Raw genomic sequence first — 25,220 nt, forward strand, 5'->3', positions numbered from 1 at the left:
GAGGACGCTATCGCGTTGTATACCGGCGACGGACGACTCAAACCGGGTGAACATCTATCGACGATAACATTAATCCGAGACGGTTTTACAAGGTTGGATAAATCGGTGACCGAACTTGACGCGCAGGTGAAAAAATCTATCACCGATATACAGCTCACTACCGCTAGTTTTTTCGGGACCCCGACGGTAACCGAACCGAATCTTGCGGGGATAAAAACTACTATTTCGGAGTTTACAACGCTGTCGGGCCAATTTTACACGTTACGAAAAAATGTTAACAGGATCGATAACAACTTTGATAAATTCTTTGGTAAAAAAAATACCAAGCTGGATGAGATTACAACAACTATAAATGATATCACTGCGTATGGACAGGAAATAAAAACAGTCAAAGATGATGTTGCAGCGAACAAGAGAAATATAGACGCGAATGGACAGGAAATAAAAACAGTCAAAGATGATGTTGCAACGAACAAGAGGAATATAGACGCGTATGGAGGGGAAATAAAAACAATCAAAACTGATGTTGCAGCGAACAAAAGAAATATAGACGCGCATACAGGGGAAATAGGAACGATCAAAACTGATGTTGCAGCGAACAAAAGGAATATAGACGCGCATACAGGGGAAATAGGAACGATCAAAACTGATATTGTAGCGAACAAGAGGAATATAGACGCGTATGGAGGGGAAATAGGAACGATCAAAACTGATATTGTAGCGAACAAAAAAAGTATAGACGTGCATGAACAGAGAATAGGAACGATCAAAACTGATATTGTGGCGAACAAGAATAATATAGACGCGCATGGATGGAGAATAGAAACAGTCAAAACTGATGTTTCAGCGAACAAAAGAAATATAGACGCGCATACAGGGGAAATAGAAACAATCAAAACTGATGTTGTAGCGAACAAAAGGAATATAGACGCGCATACAGGGGAAATAGGAACGATCATTACTAAGGTTGCAGCGAACAAAAGGAATATAGACGCGCATACACAGGAAATAGATACAGTCATTACTAAGGTTGCAGCGAACAAAAAAGATGTGGACGCGCATATACAGGAAATAGATATACTCGTTACTAGGGTTGCAGCGAACAAAAAAAGTATAGACGGGCATACACAGGAAATAGGAACAATCAGAACTGATGTTGAAGCGATTAAAGACGAACTACCGAGAGTAGCAGAACAATTCGAAAAAATAAAAATCCCTCATGAGAACATCATCAACACAGTATACACAATTCGGCATGGATCATTCGATTGGACTCCTACACAGAATACAGTAAATATTACCGCAACTGTTAAGGGCATTTATCGATTGACACTGGTTTCAATGATGCAGTTTAATATATTATCGTCGAGTTCATCCGGGTTTAACAATACAATATCAACAATTATAGACAGGAACGCAACTGAACAGTTTACAATTTATGCCGTTGATGGAAATTTAGCCGGGGCAAACATCACATGGTATGTGGAATTTGTAGCGAATCTAATTAATTAAAAACACTAGCTCTTTTAAAATAAAAATGACCACCAGGGTAATTGAATCAGAGGTATCACCGACGTCACATCAATATCGATTCGATACCGCAAAAGAATTCTCCACGAATTTGAAAACGCTTTCCGAACAATACCGCGCAAAAATAAAAAAAATACCGCAGAAAAATAACCACCATCGACACGGTCGTGTACTCGGTGTCGGGTATAGTAGCCGGTACCGGTGTTATTTTATCCACGGTAACCACGATAGCCCCGATCGCTGTTCCAATCGCTATCTCCGCGATGACAACAATTGCTGGAGTCGCCAACGCAATCACTAAAAAGATATCATCGTGTTTTCAGAAAAAACTCGACGCGTATACAGTAAAACATCAAATAGTATCCGACGCGTACTCGAAATTATCCGGGTTGATCTCATTATCGATTGATAGTTTGTTCAAATCCGATGTTGAATTCTCCACGATGGTCCAGTTGTATAGCTCCGCGATGTCAAAAATCGAGGATTTTCAACTGGAAGCCGGAACCACCTGGTTGTTGAAATTAGACACTAAAAACAACGAATAATAATAATGTCGCTGAACCCCGAAGGGTCTCAATTACTTGAGCGGATCGCGGAGAATACCACTCCGGTACAAACAAATATGATATCGATAACGTCAACGAAACCCGAATTCAGTGTGAACTTCCCATCACCGGTTCCAGTGAAGGAAATAGCGCTGGCAAAATTGCGAGTATATCACAGTTGGCCTAATATCCGAGCGGACGCATTTAACGGACAACAACCTAACAACTCGCTGGTTTTTGCATGGACAAATAAGCCCGATGGGACCCCAGACTGGAATGAGGTTACAATACCAACTGGGTCATACCAAATAGAACAAATCAATAAAGAATTTCAACGCAGGATAAAATCGATCACAGGAAAGGAATCAAAAATCGCTATTACGGTTCATGAACCGACGTTATCGTCGACGATTGAAATAAGCACACCGGGGTATATGGTTGATATTTATAACAGTTCAATAAGAACCATACTAGGATGGCCTAAGAATCCGCCCGCGGACGCCCCCCCCATCAACTGTCCTCAGACACGATAACGGAGATGGTGGTAGGCATATTGCTCCATACAACGTAAATATTGCATCGGTGATAGCGATTAATCTAGTGTGTGATGTTATCGAAGGGAGTTACCAGGTGGATACCAAGCAATCAAATCAAGCTCAACATGGGTATATCCTTTATTCATTTTCACCAACAGCCCCTCCGGGATTTTTAATCGTTGAGAGTCCGATTAATCCGGTCTATATGCGATGCCATAATCGGCTTTTAACGAGAATTAATTTCAGACTTACCGATCAGTCAAATAACCTAATTGATTTACAAGAGGAGGAGTTAGTGATCACTCTGTTTGTAAGATCATAGCAGCAGGGGGGCGATGACATCGACGCGGTCGTCGCTGTGTTTACCGGACGCTGACGACGCTGGGATCGGCGCGCAGAAGGTATTAATTAAACCAAATGACGTCCGGACAATTGTCGATTTGGCCCCTCGACGATGACAACGACGACGACGTCGTTTTTTTTTTACCGGGCGCTGACGACACCGGATCCGCTGAGTGCAGAAAGTACTAATTAAGCCAAATAACGTTTGGACAAAATGTCGGATTCGCCCCCCCCCCCTGCTGCTCACTGGGTGTATCATCCATTATCCACTTGTATAGGTGGAAGGGGCAACACAGAAATCCTGCGATAACCATCAGGCCATGTATTAGCCGTCAGCAACTTGTAAATCCTCACCATACTTCCACTGAATCACCTAGTGCATCTGTATGCGTGGGTTCAAGTCACGGATTCGACGAATGTGGGTATGCGAGAAATCTTGCCAGTAGCTTTTCGTGTGTCGATGTTCTTTCCGACGTTTACCTGGGTTCTTCCTCCACCATCAATACTGGCAGCCATGTGTAGCCTATCGTGTGCTGAAACTTGGCGTTGAACCCCACAACAACAACAAAAACAACACCAGGTGGTGGTGACCTACTCCAGTTTCATAAACTAGATTCCGGTGGGCCGTTGATGTAATATTATTCTCTGGTTGCAATATCTTGGCCTAACGAACATTAATAATATTGTTATTCACTGTCTAATATATTTTCTTTCACTGAATGATTGCAATACTATGTATACATTGCATGTTTTTCTGTAGTTCGACCTACAGATGGAGATGGGATGAAGGTGATCAGTAACGGAGAGCACTTTAGACCACTCGGCCACTCGGGGCCCCACCACATGGTGATAAACCCAAGACATGCAAATACAAACATACATACACATACCTTAGTTATTTACGCGTAATTATTAGCTTTGCAAAGGGAATGAGCAACCTATATTAATATAATTCGCGGCATTCTGTTGCAAATCATTAGCTGACTATTTCATAATCGTCTTCGTCGTTGTTGTGATCGTCATTTTATCATCATCATCGTCAAAAACTACAACATCATCATTATATTTATCAGAATCATGATCATATCAAAGCATGAAAACACTTGAGAAAGCTATACATATACTTTGGTTACCACGATCAGGCTCGGAAAGTGATTAATCATGGTCTTATCTATAAAGCCACTCCTCTGTCGTAATGATATATATATATATATATATATATATATATATATATATATATATATATATATATATATAGAAACAACTTGGATAAAAGCACCATAACTTAATGAGGGTTTTTTGCCTTACTTACATCTGAGTAATAACACAGCCGGACATGATACATGTACGTGCTCTCAGTAAATGTAAATAGGACTGTTAAGTACATAAACCTAACTTGAATTAGCATAACAGAGCAGTCGTTTATACACAACATAGGGGAACGAAAATGACCAACGGATTACTGTTCATCATACTTAGTCTCCTTTTAAATGGTAAGTATTAATATATATAAATTTATCTTCCACAGATCGAGCGATTGTAATTTGTAAATATGGATCAATGCACCACATACATGAAGGCTACTTCCATTTCTCAACGTTACATTGTATGCCTATCTAAATCTCCCTCTCCTGTATACAAGTAGTCTCTGTCAGATTTTATTTATGTTACGTGTGCATATATATATATATATATATATATATATATATATATATATATATATATATTTATATATGTGTGTGTGTGTGTGTGTGAGAGTGTGTGTGTTTGTGTGTGTGCATGTGTGTGCTTGTGTTTCGCTTGCTTCAGCAATATCTTTTACCTTTTATAATACGACATAAAACACTTCTTCCTTAATTTGCTGAGTTTCTTTAAAAAATAATTGACGATTTGATGCGTAACGGTTATAATGAAATTATGCATATGTATATATATGTGTGTGTGTGTGTGTGTGTGTGTGTAAGGAAGAATACACATATCATACTCGTTTAATGATTTGTTTATTTTTATGTCTTTCTTCATGTTTAAGAAAATTTTAATATGGGTCTATATGCATATTTTTTCATATTAAAATTTCGGGTGTCTGCTCTACTATCCCTCACCCTCTGTCTAGTATAGTGGTACAACAATTATACTGACAGACCCACATAGTGAGAGAGAGAGAGAGAGAGAGAGAGAGAGAGACAGGTGGGGTTGGTTTAGGTGGGGTCGGGTCAGGTTGGGTTGGGTGTGGTGGGGTCAGGTGGGGTGGGTTAGGTTTTGATGGGGAAATGTGGGATGGGGTGGGTTGGAGTATTGCAGACTTACCATAAAGGTATGTATTTATTTCTGACCCCATCCATACGTTTCTTTGTTGGTCGATTTGTCTGCTGCCGTACCTAATAATGGGAGCGAAAGGCGAATGGGGTGATATTACATTGGATATTTTAATATAAATAATGTTTTTAGAATAATATCAATGTGTTTTGATAAAATAGAGGATAAGCAAATAAGTATTAAATAGTATAGTATGTTTGTTCCTTGTAACCAAGGAATGTCTGGCCATTGCAACTTTGAATCAGTGGTGTGATGAACAGACTGATGTGCCCACCTAACCGATATGTAGATGAATCCTCTTGTAGGTTACATTGTTCTCTCTTTCCCTCTCACTCCACATGTTTTCCCGTATTTTGTCGTTATTCATTAAAGAGACATCTCGATTGGACAGTATATCGGATTTCGATGAAATGGTGAACCGTGTTTATTTCATTTACAAAAGGGATGTATTAATATTGTCCCTTTTTATTTCTTCGTCGCTAATGATTATTGAGTAGAAATTCGTCACACATTTAGAGAGTATAGAAACAATATCATACTCTTCATAATGCCCAACAGTTAAAACAATATGTATATATGTGTATTAAAGCCAAAATGCTTCCATTTATCTAAGGTTTGGAAGGAAGGACATTATTTGTTAAAGCGTAAAGTTTTTAAGTAATTAATATGTAAGGTTTAAACGATGTTTATATATTCAGTTGTGAATATCAACATTCGTACAGATTGATTCGAGGTGGAATTAAAACAGACACGCCAGTTTTACTTAAGCTGACACGAGGCGTAAAAACATGCATTAGATGAAATTAAGACTCAGAATAAATTAGCAATGAGCTGATGAAATGGAATATGTACCGAATGGTGAACATGGGCTGTAGACGATTCGACAAATTGGTTTAAGAGGACGTTGGAGTGAAACATATGTTGATAAAAGTTAATGACTGTGTAGGCATGTCAGTTTCCATGGTGAAAATGGCTGAGCATCTCTGTTCGATGAGACAGTTCCCGGCTCACAGTGTGAAAAGACATTGCTATTGTCTGGTTTTCATGGAACACGGCTATGTGTAGAACCAATATCTGTCAAAATGCAGTAGTATTCAGACGATTTGCTATATACGTAGGGGGCGGCATTGTATTTTTAACGCGCTATGGGCGGATCATATTTGGATGCACCAACATTATTGGTGTATCAAATTGTTTGATACCAACACTTTAAAGGCATTATGCTTAAAATATAGTATCATATGGTCGAAGTAAGAGGACGTTAGAGTGAAACATATTTTGAGAAGAGATAATGACTGTGTAGGCATGTTGGCTACGCACGGGTGCTTGGTTTAGTAGATAACTATATTAGCGAGTGCTAGCAGGACAATGGGAGCCATAATACAAGGACTCGAAACTTAGCAGAAGTACCATATAAATCGTTGAACCTTGAGGACCATAATTTTTATCCTTACAATTTCATTTTACCTTTTCGCGCATTTTTCTGTTGGATCAAAAACTGCTATTTTTTCAGCGTGGTACACATTAGTAAGTATATAAAACAAATAATAAGAGAGAGAGAGAAAGAAAGAGAGAGAGAAAAAAATAGAAAAGGGTGGGGATTGGGAGGGAAAAAAAGAGAACAGAAAGCCTAATGTTTGTTGAAGTGAACGTTGATTATTTCGTAAAACAAAAGTATAAAGCCTTTTAAGCAGACACATAAAATTGGCACTAAACGTATATATTTACTTCTATGAACATTAATACAGAGCGGACTACATAGTACATTTTCTCTTCCTTTGAGATATCTTATAAATTTAAACATAAAATGTAACATGTTGGAACAGGGACATATGTATTAAAGGATGTTTCCTTTTCAAAGTAGTTTCGACAAGTTTCTACACGTGGTTGTTGATGGTGGGTTGCTGTCAGAGATTACACCAAGATTACTGACCGAGCGATATTTTAAATATTGCCTGAGAAAGCGAAGTCCGAATTAGAAGAATGATTTATATGCACTCTTTCTTGTCTCAGGTAATATATAAATGGAGTTAATGTAATGATTTGCACAGCAAAGTTGTTTCCATTAATGTTTGGGTCATACCAACTACATCATTATCAATGCGAAATTGTTAAACGATACAATTGTAGCATGTTATGGATCCTTCATGACACTATTGAATAAATTTATTATGTAACGTGAATTTTGAAAAATATATTTACACAAAAAATTACTCACTATACCACGATATACTATTGAATATAGAGCACGTGTTGTTTACTCTTAGTATTGTTTTAAATTGTGGACAAGATACTGGATTCACAGAATATGCAAATGTTCAATTACAAATATAACCATATAAATCATATGAACTTGTATTACCTGACAGCTATGTACCGAAACAGAAGCTGAGCGCTTTTGATTATCTAATGAGTCTCTTTTCAAAGGTAAGTACCAAACATAGACACGACAAAAAGAAATAAAACAGAAAAACGGTAATGTTTGCGAAAATGTACATGGCTATTTCTACAGGAATTAAATCTTTTAACTTTATTATGTTTCAACTAGTTTATTTCAGCATGTTGCGGATACTGGAAAATGTTTGCATTGACCCAGAAATTGATGAATCATAGCGACATCTGTTATTTGATGTAAATTTATGCGAGCGCAAATAATATCCCAGATACTTCATTATTATTGTAGTTACATGCTATTAAGGAAATTTAGAGAATTATTTAAAGGTAAGTATGTCAGATGAAAAATATAATTTTGTTTCTGCATGGTCGTCTTTTTGTAGTCTTCTTGCTTTTAACCGATTGGTTTCAATGGTCTAATTCGGCGTATCCAGTAACATTCCATTCCTTTCCTGGTTTGGGAACTCCAGTTCGGGTTACGGGCAATTGCAATACGTGTTATGTCAGTGAAAGTGTAGCTAGGGGAGAGGTGGTATGCGACCGTGTTTCTGTACAGCTTCCTTGCCATGCAATCGGATCTATGAAGGGTGATCCTTTTTTGTAGTGTTCAGTTTCTTTGGCATAATGGAGGACACAGAGCTTACATGTTATTAGATAAGAGACATTCTCTGTTTTGCACGTTTTGTTTGGACCATGTATGTTTAGTTTATCTATAGTGACTGTGGAAAAAAATGTCCAGGTCTCTATAATATGCAGTATTTCGGATGACAGATGCGTGGCAGGAGATACTGGTGTTTGTTGGTTGGTTTCAAATATATGTCTGTATGGAGTTTGTTTTTTACCAGTCTGGTTGTTGTGTTCTGTCTCATGTAGCCAGTTCATTTATATATCAACGTTACCAACTGGTATGGTGTTAGTTCAACCTATGCTAAAAGTTGACCTCCCATTTTCATGCAAACATATTAGCATATGAATATGAAATTTTGGTACCCATTGCGGTTTCATTAACGTGGATGTCGATTTTTTTCATTAATTTCAAAGTTATTAAGTTTTAGGACACGCTCCATGAAGTGGACTAGGGCTATATATATATATATATATATATATATATATATATATATATATATATATATATATATATATATATATATATATAGGTATTTTCAAAGGTCTCAACATTTTGATGCTCAGAATTTAATATGAGTTATAACATATAAAAACACAAAGTTGTTCCCTCTAACTCGTCTTAGCACTACACATCTATTAAATACACTGTTTATTAGGAAAACCTATTTAAAAGCTTTCAAGCAAAATATATATATAGCTACATATTTAGCAAGCAACTATTGACTTTACAAGTATCAGTCAACTGCATTCAATGTACAAAATGTTAATTCGATTTGATGTTTTTTATGCAATAGGTAAATATAACAAAGCCTATGTACCAGATGAGAAAGAAGCGGGATCAGCGACTAGATCAATTGGAACAGCAAGTACCGAGATGTCCACTACGACACCAGGAACAAAGAGAGAGTGCTTGACATCTGGTATATATATTCCAAAGTAACATAACGTCATCAAATGTATCCACTCCGAAGTAAAATAAACCTCCCAAACTGTACCATCAGTTGAACATTGCTCATGAGTAAAAAAAAAATAAGATAAACATTAACTGCAGCTCAATTATTTTCCGAAATGATCAGTGGGTAAAGTTAAGTGCTATGCAATAATTCGGGCATCATCCTAACCATAATACAAAAGTGTGCCATGGGCAAATAAACAAGCAAACCATGCATTTCCATCTGTTTCCTATGTACATATTGCACCGATGGGATTAATATTGTGGTTTGATATGGTATAGTTGTATACTTGTGGGACTTGAATACTATCATTCTCCAAATATATGTGTCACATATCCCACTTTTGTCATTTGACACCGCTAAATCACCTGTAACTCACACTTTATATAGAAATATTTACGTATAATGCATTGTAATATATTTCGAAGTATGTATTCGTTCAATCCCTTTTAAACTTTAAAAATGGCAGAGTATTTACTGGGACAATAAATGATTAATATAGCTGCCAAAGCTTTTGGTACACTCTAGTGCCGACATCAAATATGTTATTTATATAGCAATGTGGATTGATCTCAAAGTTTCCGTATGCCTATTAGCATTATTAACCGTGCATTTATAATAATAATAATAAAAATAATAATAATAATAATAATGGTTGTAGTACTGTAGTTATTAAGACTTCCTCTCGAATAAAGTGCAAATATGCACGAATTATAAAATCTACCTATCTGATATTAGCTGCGAGTCTGTGCGTGCGTATAACTTGATTTAAATGCTTTTATTATCTTGTAGGATATTGTATATTGTTGCATATTCATAAATCACCATCAATATTGAAACAATCACTATAGCACATGATTCGATGAAAACAATTTATTTCCCCTCCAGCCTAAAATTATTATACATCGAGGTTTAATATAATATTCGCGACCCGAGATTAATCTTTCCCAGCATGCATGAAACAATGAAAGCGTCCATTGAGGTGCACTGACATCTGCACGTTCAATATAATTGAAAAGGATGTAATATGAATACATACGATTTTTAAAGGATCAACGCAAATGGTTCCACATGGAGAACCAAAGCACTTTGATCAACAAAGTATCCGGTCATATTTTTGGATACGTGCCGATCGTGTATGACCAGGTTTCGGTCCTCTTCCACGTAACCAAAATGGGGTTGTGCATTGTGCAATGCTCATATGGGGTGGGTAAATACGACGGAAGGTCTGGAAAAAATCTTCCCAACTGCCTATATATGCCTTCGTCACACACCAAATAACAGCCACGAATATTTCAAACATATCATCAAAGGGAATTAATAACTTCTTGATAATATATCTAGGGAACGCACGTCAAATTCTCGTTGACGCAAACGTTAAGATTATCCAGTAAAGGTTACATTATTATCCAGATTAGTGTTACGGGTCATGTATTCACTATGGTCTCGGTGTACCTGATTATTTAAGGCTTTGTTGATTTATCTGCATGTGTAGAAGACGGTCATCTTCTAGGCATATATCATTAAATTGTGACAAACAGAATATTCTTGGGTAATAGAGAGTCTGTTGTTGTCCAGATCGGCCAAAACTGGCTGCATTCATCTGTGTAATTGGCTACCGAATACAGTGTAGTGATCCTTATATCGGCTTATGTGTCCTATCAGCTTTTACAAGTTTACCATCGACTTCAACAAATGCCTCTGCTTGCGACACATATCTGCTTGTATTTCGATCTTGTAGTTTTAAACGTCCTTGTTTGTTTAGCATACGTGCGTCATATGAATAATTTGATACTCACGAACGGCCTCATCTTTGTGCACGGGAGCGTCCATGTCAAATGTATGATCTAATACATATTTTAACACATTATATTACTAGAATGCTAGAATTGAAGTTGATTAAATTAGCGGTGACTTACCAACGGGATTGCTTGCGGGCTGTGCTAGTCTGGAACCACCTGCCAAACTAAGAGTAAGGGGGGTATTGTCGTTGTTACCGAACCAAATTTGGTCTCGTGCAAAATTATTTATTTGTGTTGCTGCGACCGCATATGTTATTTTAATGACATCGGCAGCCATTTACTTGGTACATGACAGTGACATCGGTAGAATGTTAGTTGTCTGGCCACTAAGATATTAAGAAACTAATCTAGATTATCTATATTTAACCGCAGAAAATCTGCTAGCCAGCTTCCTCACGCCAAGACTATCGATCAGCCCATGATCTTGAATTTTTATATCCTCGATTGCCTTTTAGCGAACGAAAAACCATTTTCACTTATCACGGAGAGAACTGCACAAAACATAACCCCCGGGACACATCGCCAAGCCAATTTCCGCATTACGCGTTGTGCACAGGCACTCATGAATGTACCATTGTAACAGTGCAACGATAAACGTTCGTGATATTTGTTCAACTAAAGTCGCAATACATTGTCAATCCTACTTCTTCTCTGGTGGTAAAATTATTAACTGTCGCTCAATTTCCAACAGTTCTTCAGCGTGAATTAAGTATATATCAATTCTGCTCTGTTCGTGTAAATGACATATGGGAACCAATATTAGTGTGGGATCGCAAATATACCAACTGCGTAGCTGCCTCAGTCAAAAGATACGCAGCACTCGGCTCATTTATATATGTGCCAGGAATGGCACCACATCTAAACTTTACCCCGATCGTCGATGTAATGCTAACGGCGCATGAGGTCGTATGATGCCCGTCGCGTTCTTGAGCATTGTCTAAAGTTAACATGTCGGCGTCGGCGGGTCCACACATAGTCACGGTCTTGATCGAAAATGCCCCTATATCAATGCATACCTCACCGTGGTTGTTCCAATGGCCAAACTTAGCGTTGGCTCCTTGACAATAATTTTGATCTTAGAAATATCGTCTTATGCAAATATGATTTCTTCTTTGAAATTCATGTTATGATTGCCTCGATTTTGCGTGCGAGATCTGAGATTTCAACAAGTTGTTTCGTGGGTTTAATCATCGATAACATAAAATCATAGTTTCGTTGGTTGTCGAACGAGATTGCGATTATTGTTTGATTTCACTCGTTAGTAAGTATCGCTGTACTGTTTTCATGTGAAAAAATAAATTACTGGGTTAGATTGTCGCTTCAATACAACATCGTCTTACATCAAGCGATTATTAATTCCCCCACCGATTTACTCGATGTGCAGCGTGTCATCAACTGTGACGATGAAATTAGCAATGTCTTCGTGTGCTATTTTCTCGGCAGCCTCGTTGTAGCACCAGTGACGTTATAATATCAACGATCATCGGCAGTGGGCCCGACCAGATATCAATTGTTCCATTTGAGCATTCAAATCACAATTTTAAGTAACGTTGTACCAACCATGTGAATATTGCGTGTATACTTTTTGGCTCGGCTTTATGATGCTTTACCAACGTGGGTGATTTGTCTCTGAAAAGTCAACTATGTTGAACTCATTGTCAGTAGTTAATTTATTGACTTATTGGAATACTAGCCATCAAGTAATTTTACATTGTCTGCGATGTAATGACTATTATTAAACAATATACGAGATTGTACATTTATGTCAGCCAGATATACAACTGCGGCCGGATATTATATTATCTACGGCTGTAATATCAAATCATTTGTGTTGGATTTACCATGGACTCCACTGGGAAAATACAGGAGAGAGAAGAATGTACTGGTGTATAATTACTGTGGCCATGGGAGTTGAAGGGACATTCGATTCGATAGTATATTTTGTCAGTCATGGCGCGAGAATTCGGACAAGGCAAGGACTAGACACCATTTGTTATAGTAACGATCGCTCGCTCCGGAAACATGGTTGACGTGCCAAATGGCACCATTCACCGGGAAGGGAAAGCTGATTGCGAGAGCGACTTAACGAGACTCAATGATGGCAGAGTATTTAGTGGCACAGTAAAGTGTATGACAATGCAGTTATGGTAACACCTTCATTGACATGCTAACATTTGATTAAACTCATTTAAATGCTTCATTGTCAATACGGAATCAGTGCATTATTGTCCCAGTGATTATTGGAAGGGTACAAGAGCGATCAGCAAATGATGAAAAAGTTGCCAGAGATCGGCTGGCGTGACTGGCATCGTTGCAGATTTATTCACAAGTTGATATTTTGTTTATTTCATACAACACCAACATTCAAGCCCAAGGTGCTAGCGCCTCATCCTCGAACACACAACTACGCGCTGAACGTTGTCGAGAAAGCTAGTCTATAGGACTGAGCTGTATAATTGACATACAATAGAGCGACTGCGGTGGCAAAATCATTCAGATGCATATACACTGGTGGAATATAAAGTTGGCCGTATTGTTTTGCATGTTGATCGAGGTCAAACAATTCGCCGAGAAGTAATCGGGTTGACTAAACGTTATTGGTTTAAAATCGCCATGTACATGCTGAAATTAATGTCGACAAATCAAGCGGGGAACGATTGAACCGTCGCAGAACAATTATTTTTTTTTACATTAAAATTAACAAAAAATACTGACAAGGAGTGCAAGCGCACTGGGAAAAGTGCACGATCACGTGAATTGGTAGCAAGACTTCCTGCGACTGCTTTGAGCAAAATAAAACCGCTGATCAACCACAAACATAAGTATGACCAGTGTGGGGCGCCTCATTGACTGGTTATCTTGAACCTATATTGGGCTGTTCTGTAAGTCCATTACTCGGATATTTATATGCGCCTTAAGGCCGTGAAGAGGAACAAAAAGAACTACTGATCCTATATGGAGTTCGACAACGCATAGAAGTTCACATGTAACCGGTTACATCACTTGTTTTCATCCTCGCTGGATCCAAAATTGACTCACCTCGACATCTGAACAAACAGTAATAAGTTTGTGATTCAACGTATCTGGTTTTGCCCAAGCCACTGAAGATGTTATGTGTGGACATTAACACAACAGTGAAATTTTAAACCGGTTCTGGTTTTACTACAATCTCTTCTGTCATTTACAACCAAACAGCTTGTGAAGCACTACATGGTCTTTTACCGGTGGAGGCATTGATACCTATTCAAGTCAATCGTTGCAAGAATAATTTTCTGGTGCATTATTCTTAGCAAATATATTGGTCTTACCTTTTCTTTTATAATTCTCCAATGAACATATAGGACAAGTTCACACTGTGTTGCTATTTGTCGGCGTGAATATTTAGTTAGCGCTAACACAGGAAGTTTATCAAGATTTGGCAAGAATTTGATTTTTTTTTAAAAACATGAATCCGTGGCAACCGAATCTGCGTAATGGGAATTTTGCTCTTCGTCGATAACAAGCTAATATTTGAAAATACAATCGTTGATGTTCTTAAATGATTGCATTCGTGCTCACTGTAGGAAATTTTATTTCCGCATGTTACGAATCTATTTCCATCAAGTAATACATAAAACGAAGCAAAACCAACATGTTTTTTTTTTTTCAAACTTAAACAATTCAGCTATCACAGTTATAAATTAAAATATGAGAGGAACTTACAGTATTATGAATCGAATCAAAAATAATCAAGATAAACTTCATTGAAATCCATCATAAAGAAAATGTCTGTATAAATTCAAAACTGAAAATGTGCTGGTAAGCCAAGAATCGTGGCGTTGTTAAAATGGCGGACTTCATTGGGATAATTCACAACAGTGTTAGAATAATAGTATAGTTAAAATCATGAGTACTATCTACTTCCACTGAACAGTCTAAAAAAAGTTTTTCTTCTCAAATAAAGTCCCCGTATAACATGAAAATGAATCCAAAATCGGAATGAATCAGATTGTTCAATTACATCCTCATGAAAACTAGTACAGCTATATATCTCAATATAACCCACATGACGCATCTTACTATTTCTTTGCTAATTTATTCGACGAAGCCCAACCCATGGGAAATTACTGAATTCTTATATTATCGTCAAAACACAATCAGTCAGTGAGAAATTAATGAAAAGTTGCAATAAAATCTTACTATTAAGGTTATTACATGAGATAAAGTACCACAAGATGCCCCAATTCTGATCAGGTGTCTAAATGTAGTTCTTGTTTCTTGTTATATTTTGATCACATGTTGGACTGAATTCTTCACATACCTGATGATAACTTTCTACAGACCTCCCTGGTGTCCCACGAACTTGCATTCGATCACATCTGCATTGTATGCCATCTTAACGTATCAGTCCCTAACCCTCCACCTTTATTTGCTACTAAGAGAAACCTCCGTATGATAAATTGAACCCAACCAATGCATGACATCCAAGCAAATCTAACATTTAGTTACTTCGTATAGTAGAACAACTTGATAACTGCCTTCTCACTGCTACAAGAGACCGCTGTAAAACTGAGATGCTTTGGCATTCCAACCGACACCTTATACATGAGCAAATCTATGAAACCGCTAAGAACAATGTCACAGACAGTCCAATGAGCGAAAACAGCCCACTACAGTCCTAATATTAGTGAAAGTTCCAGCTGCATAGAGCTCTTGGATTTTACTAACACGCTAATACACACCATTTCCAATTTCCTTCGCTTCAGTCGATCATCCGAACCTGTTTGCAAATTGTTTCCTTGTCATAGTAGAAACCATGAGAGATAGCTTGGCAACAAAATTTAAATATACTCGTCGTCACCATACAGTTGCAATATAGGATTTCAACAGTAACAATTAGCAGCATTTGAACTTCACTCTATGAATTTATAACGTACAGTCATTATGAAGAGTACACCCATGTCAACTTTATCCGATTCCGACATCACTGCTGATCCAGTGTTTGGATCTAACATTGTCTTTACTAACTGATGTTATTATTAACAACTCTCTCTCTCATCTGGGAAGCTGTCGTTGTAAAACCTATGCTGAAGAAACAAACACACGACCATAACGATTTAAAGAACTACCGCCCAGTTTGTAACTTCCCTTTTATGTAAAAAAATCTCAGAAAAAGTTGTTATATCCCGAATTGCATCCCATCTGAACTCAAACTGTCTTTTAAGCAATCTTCAGTCTGCATTTGCCCTTCCCACCGTACTAAATTTACCCTTCTGAAAATACTTAATGACATTCTCTCTGCTTTGGATAGCAGAAATATTACATTATGCACCATCTTTCACTTGTCTGCAGCATTTGACACAATATATTATGATACATTTCTTCACCGTCTCCAGCTTGTGTTTGGCATTCCCGATACGAACTGATTGTGATTCAAATTGTATTTGTTAAACAGGACACAATTTGTGCTTGTAAATGGAATGCACTCTAGCTCAGATGATTATGTATGGGTGTTCCACGTGGTTCTGTTCTTGGACATGTTCTCTTCATTCTGGACAATCAGCAGCTCTTAAGTCTCATAGATCATGATCCAATGCTTTAACAATTGTACGCGGATCACACCCAAAGATAAAAAATCTAGCTACCTAACTGCAATTGATGCATCATTCAAGGTGTATATAGGTGGATTAACTATGTAAAATCATGGATGACATGAAACAAGCTGCAGATGAAACATGATAAACCTGAGGCCATTCTGATTACAACACAAATACTTTCTCGTTCACATCATTTACCTCAAACAATACATATCAGCAACACCAACATTAAATTCACACCGTCAATACGAAACGTAGGAGTTACTATGGACATTACTCTCTCATTGCACGAACCTGACATGAACATATGCAATGCTAATGACCTTGAGCTGAGACGCATCAGCTCCATTCGCATATATCTTTCAGTTGATGCAACTAAAAACATTTGTGTTCCATAGTACTTTCAATGTCGGACGGTTGTAATTCAGTTTTATTAGGTTCATCTCAATATATACTCAATAAATTAGCTTAATTTAAACCACAGCTGATCTGATCATCCTTAGAGTACAACGATCAGAGCACACGTACCCTCTGCTCTGTACCCCACACTTTACATCCATTCGATGCATAATCATACATAATATTTGCTCCTACGTTTCTCACACGGGTTCTGGTCCAACATACATATCCGACGTCACTCATGAGTACACACGAGCATTATACTTACTCTCCTCTTCTGGCACTTGTATTCTCGTTATTTCCACTATGAAAATGCAGTGATATATACACAGTAATTTTTCATACTAGGGCCCAGGACATAATATATAGCCCACTGAACTTGTACACAAAGACACAGTGATTTCATTCAAGAGCGCTCTTAAAACTCATCTATCTCCATTACAAAGACATAATTAAAGACCTAATAATGTTTCTTACCTTAAATATTTTCAGCCCGTTTTCTGTTTTCTAATTTCATTGTGTTTTTTATAAAACAATCATATCACTATATAGGTACAATTCAATGATGTATAGCGCTAAGAGCTTCTAAAGATTAGGCGATATACAAAATCCTCATTATTATTGCTATTATCATTATTATTATTATTATTATTATTATTATTATTATTATTAAAGGCAAATTTGACTGATGTTATCTATATTAACTTTGTCAGAATCGACTGTAAACATTACCCTTGTCCTTGCTGTTGTCGTGTCATTAACGAGTCTACTTGTCATCAGTGTACTTTTGAATATCTACTTGATCAGAAAGAGGTTAAGGTAAGATGTAAGAAATATAAAAGTTGTATCCATCATGCAAAGTACAGGAAATGCAGGCTGTACCGCCGGAGGTTCACATGTATATCATGCTTGTTGACGTTTAAGCCATAGTGCACATGTATACCATGCTTGTTAACGTTTAAGCCATAGTTCACATGTATATCATGCTTGTTGATTTTCATGCCATAGTTCACATCTCTATCACGCGTGTTGACATTTAAGCCATAGTTCACACGTATATCATGCTTGTTGACTTTTAAGCCATAGTTCACATGTATATCATGCTTGTTGACTGCTTGGTCATAGTTCACATGTATATCACGCTTGTTGACTTTTAGGTCATATTTCACATGTATATCGAGCTTGTTGACCTTTAGGCCATGGTTCACATGTATATCATGTGTGTTGACTTTCAGGCCATAGTGCACATGTGTATCCTGCTTGTTGACTTTTAGGCCATAGTTCACATCTATATCACGCTTGTTGACTTTTAAGCCATAGTTCACATGTATATCATGCTTGCTGACTTTTAGGCCATAGTTCACATCTATATCACGCTTGTTGACCTTTAAACCATAGTTCAGATGTATATCATGATTGTTGACTTTTAGGCCTTAGTTCACATCTCTATCACGCTTGTTGACCTTTAAACCATAGTTCACATGTATATCATGATTGTTGACTTTTAGGCCATAGTTCACATCTCTATCACGCTTGTTGACCTTTAAACCATAGTTCACATGTATATCCTGCTTGTTGACTTTTAGGCCATAGTTCACATCTATATCACGCTTGTTGACTTTTAAGGCATAGCTCACATGTATATCATGCGTACTGAATGTTATGCCATAGTTCACATGTGTATCATGTTTGTTGAATTTTAGGCCAGAGTTAACTTGAATAATACAGATTGCAGTGCGTGGATATTAAAAGCACTCATTGAAAATATTCCCTCCTCCGGACTCAACAAGTGTAATTTAAGTACGCTGTTTCTCAGGTGTAATTGTTTTAAAATAATGAGGCCGGTTTCCAGTTGTATCTAGATAAGACGTTCAAAGTAGTCCAGTAAATGAGATGTTCATTTAAATGTATTCGGGTGATAAATGTATCTGACAGAACACTCGTGCACATAAAGTCCAACAATTGATTTAGCACAATTATTTCACCTGAGTTCAACAGTTCACAGAAGTTACTGATATTGTTCCTATATTGGACAAATCATTGCATATAACTTCAACAAGTAATCCGAAGAGACCAACGTATGGAAGTTATAAACTTACATAACTAATAGATCGATCTATCACCATGGATGACAAATGTACAGAGCTGATAAACATTATAAACACTTATTAACAACGTATGATTGCATCACCAACGGTGATAGAAAAAAAGAATATTAGAAGTTTCAACTACAAGATTTATGCATTATTAACTTTCCGTCATAGAGCAACTTTTGATTGTTGATTTAACTCATATTGTAATATTTAATATTCTTGATTCAATAATGAAACATGTGTATCTTGTGGCGTCCATATGAAGAACATGATGAATTTTCGGTTACAATGTGCTCGTCGAATGGTCAACAAAATTAAAACGCACCAAGTTATATGATTCCCCATCCAAAAAGCTAAAATATCATGAATGTACCGTAACGTACACTCCACACAATTAAGTACGAACATAATAATGTATATTACATGCGCTAACATGAAGTTTCTTCGTTACGCTGTAAGTCATTGTATGCTAGCAACAATTATTATAATAATCACAGACGTGCATAAATCATAGTCTGACAAGGATAATCTAACTGACGTATAATAATTCGAACATTCCTCTTTCTTTAATGCATGAAACGTATTTTTATTTCAATTTTTTCAGTTCATTTATAACAAGTTAACTTGAACCATATTAGATTATATTGTATACCATGACGTATGTCGTGATTTGGAATGTCTGACTTGCAGCAAAATTGTATTGACTTAGTTAGTTTCTCCCGTAACTTGGTTGGCAGCAGAGGTACCACTGATGCCATTGTGTTTCTCTCCCTCTCTCCCTCTTTCTTCTCTCTCTAACTCTCTCCATAATACCCTGTTCTCCACAGTCATTGGAGACTTTACACACCAATGCATATCCCCTCCTTGATGTTTTCTTCCCATATATGCTTCTGTCTACCTCGTGCTTCTCGTACCTATTGTTGTGCCTGTTGGATTGTCTTTGGCATACTAGCTGAGCGTGAGACGACACCGTGGCACCTTAGTGTTTTGTTTCTTTAGGATTTAAGCAGATCGCCATATAGACTATTTGCACAATGCTATCAAATGCAAAACTCTTCATGAGATGCGTGGCTGTGTATGAATTTATGGGATCATTCGGTAACATCTTATATCTCAGAAGGACTGATTATTTGATCTAGTTCGGTGTCAGGGTCCATGTCCGACATGCGCACATGAATACGAACACACACATTTCATCCTAGACCCAGACCTTATGTTGCTGTACTACCAAACAGACTTCAACCTACTTGGTGCAGTGGTTGTCACTACAATCAGTGAAAGAACTTCAGGTTTTAAGCCTACATTTGAGGTTTTAGCACCTATGTATTTGAACAGCTTTAATGTACTCAGCTTCGGTAAATTAACTCTTATTTTCTTTTGATGCCACTCGGGTAATTTGTCAAATACCGGGTAGTTTCAGTGCTGATATCCATCCCATACCTTGGTGATGCCTAGATGAGTAGGTTTATTGAGGTTTCCACATAAACGTGTCAGCGAAAATAAAGGAAGTTGATATTTAATCTACAGCTCGAAACCAGATTATATTCTTGCCAAAAACCATTGCAGTGTGATACCACCAAGAGTTTTCACTCTATAACTAGAATTAAACTATGCTGTTGGTCCAGTGTTCCACTTATATAAAACTTGTAAAGTGCTATTATGTTTATAGATTATGACTTCTAGATTATTGTTGGTTTCATTTTCCTTCATAGGGTAGACCTACACATTGGTTAAGCTAGCCCAAACATCTTTCTAAACACGCGTTTTTTTTTCTTTCTTCTTCATGGTGTCCACTATTTCGTTTATTACTTATCAAACGTGTTTCAACACTGTCCTAATCTAATTTTAGGAGTACATTTTCTAATTAATGGTGCCATTTCATAATTGTTTATAATAGATAATTGATAAAGACAACATATTTGGGTATCTTAAGAGAACATATGAACTGATTCACTGAAATTTACTGGAACACATACAAATATATGTATGTATGTATGTATGTATATATATATATATATATATAAATATATATATATATATATATATATATATATATATATATATATACATATATACACATTTGTTGTGTCGGTCTTTTTTAGCATGCAACTGGAGAAGACAACACTACTACGGCATCGAAGTCATATGACACATGAAGATCAGGAAGAGAGATATGACACTATATCCGTGGCGCTCAGCACTGAGATCAGAGGAATACCAAACACACACTGTAATATCTCCACCTCCACGGCATCGTACTCATCACCGGGATATGAACAGGATGGATACTTAACACCCATTACATTTGGAGCTAATGCTGCATACGATTATGTTGAATGCTTCCAAACATAGAGATAGAGATAGTTTTGCCTTAAAGGAAATCCGTATAGGGAGATTTACTAGTATGCTTGACCACTTAGTTTAATATTTCATTGTTTGCAAGTTTTCTGGACCAGGCGATATTGTCATGTATACATGTTTCGGTCCAGAATTCAAATTCTCAATAAATCTAATTATGATCTGTAGTGCTACCAGTGAGGATAAAATTATGGTCATGTATGCTAGATAACATTGTATTATTTAGTATTGTTCTTTCTCACCACTAATACAAATTATCACATGTCAGATTGATGATGCATATATTATATATGCCATGTTTGCACAATTATCATATTGTTCAATTATAAACTGCGATGAGTTTATTTTGATGGAGATATTGTAGGTCTGAAATTATTGATTAGTAATGTTACTCAAAATAATAACATATTGAACATGACATTCTACAAGATCCTGATAACGTTGTATTGGTACTATACTTATCGAGTGGGAATACAACTTGATATCGTAAATGTGTAATGCGCACAAAATCGAAAGGAATGCATTTGGAAACCGGGATTTTTTTCTTCTATATGTTCAATAATTAATTTTGTTTCTCACTAATTACCAGTAATAATGTATGCATCTTTTATATTATTACTCACTAAACCACATACAGACAGTATATTTAATAATTTCCTAATTGAATAATTGTCGTGATTGTTTCGTCATTGCTCGTATGTTCTAACCAACTGTAAAGAATTAATTTTGATATGTTAAAAACAGTGTGTGATATTGCCTGCATCCTTTCTCGGTATTGAGGTAATTTGTGTATTCCATACTTACAAAGGCGTTTTGTTATAACTTTCTGAATACACGCTATTTAAATTTTGCGACACCGATCTGCAACATATGGCGCGATACATCTGAGCAAATAAGTAATCACATGGTTAAACCATCATCATCTGTGGACTGAGATTTTGAATAATAAATTGAAAAAAAAATTGCAAACGAGCGCACTTCATTTTTTAATTCTTGAAAGACATTTACTTAGAGCTGAAATATTGTATTTGCCTACGCGCGTAAATTTGGCATGCAGTCCTTCTCTGAAAAAAAGTTGCTGATGTCCATCTCCAAAACTGTTTGCACGATTGTTATGATGCTTCTCGTATTAGCTTTTTCGATGCACATTAACGTTTTGACTCTGTTCACTCTCCCAGTTGTGCAGAAAGCCTTTTTGATGGTTTTGAGTAGTTAGAAAATATGTTCCTTGTCACTGCTCCTTCCATACAACATGTTTATTTGTATTCGGTCCTTTCACAATGGAAAAGCGATTGGCACAGATGCCATATACGGTCGCATCTTAATATATATTTTACTGAAATATATTAGACAACTTGTTTTGTGGAGAATTATGTTCTATTTCGCTTTAGTCTACACATTTCGACCATTAAATACATTTATAAAATGTAGACATGTGATGTATAGATTCATATATTGACTTTATCAGCTTCCTTATTATACTAAATATTTATAAACATACTTTTGAAAGAGAGATACTTGGATACTGATGTAATCATCATTACATCCACTCTGATTGTAGGACTCTAATCGATTGTGCTAGCTATGTTATATGTACGGATTCAATCCACTACTCTCCAAATATATTGGGGAAAATATGGTATTAGTTGTTAAAAATAAGGTATATTATTAATCGAAATTGACATTTCTGTCCATCGTATAGAGTTTTTAGGAGTTAAATATATCTTTCCTGACTAGTTACGTGGCGGGTGATATAGTTTACAAAACACGATTCATATTTCCACTTTGGTCAACGTTGAGGTAAAACACCTATTCTCCATTTATACAATTATTAAGAATGAAATATATAAAGCGAAGTTTGAGGTGCATTTGAGAAAAACAAAACAATACACTGCTCGCTTCTGTTGTATTTCCAAATCCCCTATGATACATATTTTCTCTTTATCGACTTCTTTAAATTAGTATGAAAAAAATCGTATTTAAAATAATATTAAAACTGAAAACATGACTGTTCTAGAACTCAAACGTTGCATACAGTTTATGTTTAAATATTACAATCATGGACCAAATCTAACTAAGTAAACATTACGTTGAGAACATAAAAGTAAACACAAACGTTAGAAAACAGTACATCAAAATTATGGAACTTAATCTTTTGAATGAGGTTTGATATTCATGGTAAAGCATTGCATGTACTTATACAGCCATATATCATAGATCACCAATTATTAGAAGTTCTGAGTCACAGTTTTAAATATTAGAGTTTACGTGGAAATGTATGTCGGCTTAATAAATGTTACACGAGTATGGTTGGAAATTTTGTTTATTTACTCTCAAATATTCTTTGCAAGCTAACGATTTAGAAATTAATTATACAACAAAGACATTATCAGTTTCCGTATTCCTAACAGACATTTCCCTTATTTTTGGCACACACACACACAACCAAAAGTAAAATATTTAAAAAGGTTTACCTGCATATATAACAGAACACAGCTAAGCCTGTTAATCGTCATGTATTTATGATGATTCACGTTCGCGAACTTAAACTTAATAAAATATTTGATACAGGTTTTCACGCTCCGTTTCAATCAAGTTGGTTCTTTGCACATGAGTGTGTGTGCATGTGTGTGTTATTTTTACCGAAAAAAGGCGCTTACTTTTCAAACAAAAGAACTGAAATTCAATAGGTATTTTAAATATCCAAATATAACCGGGGAGGCCGTCATAAACATAATGATTCAAATTCATTATATTGTCTAAGAGGGCACAACAATTGTCACGAAAGCCTTAGTCTTTATGAGACGTGTTGTTCAATTAATTCCACGGATACAATAAGGCTAAAAATAATATTTGTATTATGTCATAAGTTTAAATATTTATTATTATTATTATTATTATTATTACTATTATTATTATATCCACAGGTGTTGTAATCACTGCTATGTATGTCTGTATGTATGTATGTATGTTTATTTTCCATGTTTCACTTTTGAAACGTATCTGTTGGATCTAAGCTAGGCACGGTTTTTATCAAGGTGACCAAAACTTTAATTTCAATATCAATAATAAACACGTTTACTAGTTTCGATCATATTTTTAGGATTATTGAATCATGTACTAAACCACTGCTGCGTAAATCACGTAGGATATGTAATTAGGTTTGTATTGTAGGGTTAAGTTGCGTTTTCGCCTTATACTTGAGCTGTGAGTATGGATATAGTCGAAGATAAATGTGGACTTACATTCTTACATAATTTCCGGTTTCCAAATATTGAGTTTGCTATAATAGCAATGTCCAGACTGTTTAATATTGTTTATGTGTACCTTCAGTTTAAACATTTACTTAAATTATGTATTGAAAGTACAAACACTCATATTGCTTGCGAAAAGCAACATTTGCATTAATTTGCCTTGAATTATGCCATTTTGATGGAACATTTATTTATATTTCCAAATAATAAAGGTACATTATCACATTCATGCTCTTGGATTCATTTGGAATACTCTGTTAAATGGTACTGGTGATAACAATATTCGGATACCTGTGTGTTTAGTTCACAAAACTGTAATTCTGCTTAAATATTCTTATTGTAAGTTAGATATTTATATTATGTGGTAATTGTTCAAATTTTGCTTTCATGTTACTTAATTGAGACCATAGAGTCGAATTATTATGCATAGTTTTAATCATTCAGCACCATGCTTGCTTTATGGTTATATCCAAAGTGAAATTTCGAATAACAATG

The 25,220-nt window shown here is 36.2% G+C and overlaps 1 protein-coding gene across 1 annotated transcript; it reads left to right on the top strand.

The window, feature by feature from the left end:
- Nucleotides 1-4,237: 4,237 nt before the first annotated feature.
- On the top strand, nucleotides 4,238-23,362 carry LOC149791232 (uncharacterized). The gene is made up of 4 exons (XM_089969714.1): nucleotides 4,238-4,446; nucleotides 9,085-9,210; nucleotides 17,734-17,839; nucleotides 21,216-23,362. The coding sequence occupies exons 1-4, from the start codon at nucleotides 4,401-4,403 to the stop codon at nucleotides 21,463-21,465; spliced, it is 528 nt and encodes a 175-aa protein (XP_089825840.1). The 5' UTR covers nucleotides 4,238-4,400; the 3' UTR covers nucleotides 21,466-23,362.
- The last annotated feature ends 1,858 nt before the right edge of the window (nucleotides 23,363-25,220 follow it).

The sequence above is a fragment of the Sinohyriopsis cumingii genome, chromosome 9 (assembly GCF_028554795.1).
Source record: "Sinohyriopsis cumingii isolate HCF-2022 chromosome 9, ASM2855479v2, whole genome shotgun sequence".
Classification (NCBI taxonomy): domain Eukaryota; kingdom Metazoa; phylum Mollusca; class Bivalvia; order Unionida; family Unionidae; genus Sinohyriopsis; species Sinohyriopsis cumingii.

Bases quoted from the DNA above. Each gene is read 5' to 3' on its own strand.
- LOC149791232 (XM_089969714.1), top strand. From the start codon at position 4,401: ATGACCAACGGATTACTGTTCATCATACTTAGTCTCCTTTTAAATG. The intron at 4,447-9,084 runs GTAAGTATTAAT...TTTATGCAATAG, and splicing joins ACTTAGTCTCCTTTTAAATG to GTAAATATAACAAAGCCTAT. The intron at 9,211-17,733 runs GTATATATATTC...TAACTTTGTCAG, and splicing joins GAGAGAGTGCTTGACATCTG to AATCGACTGTAAACATTACC.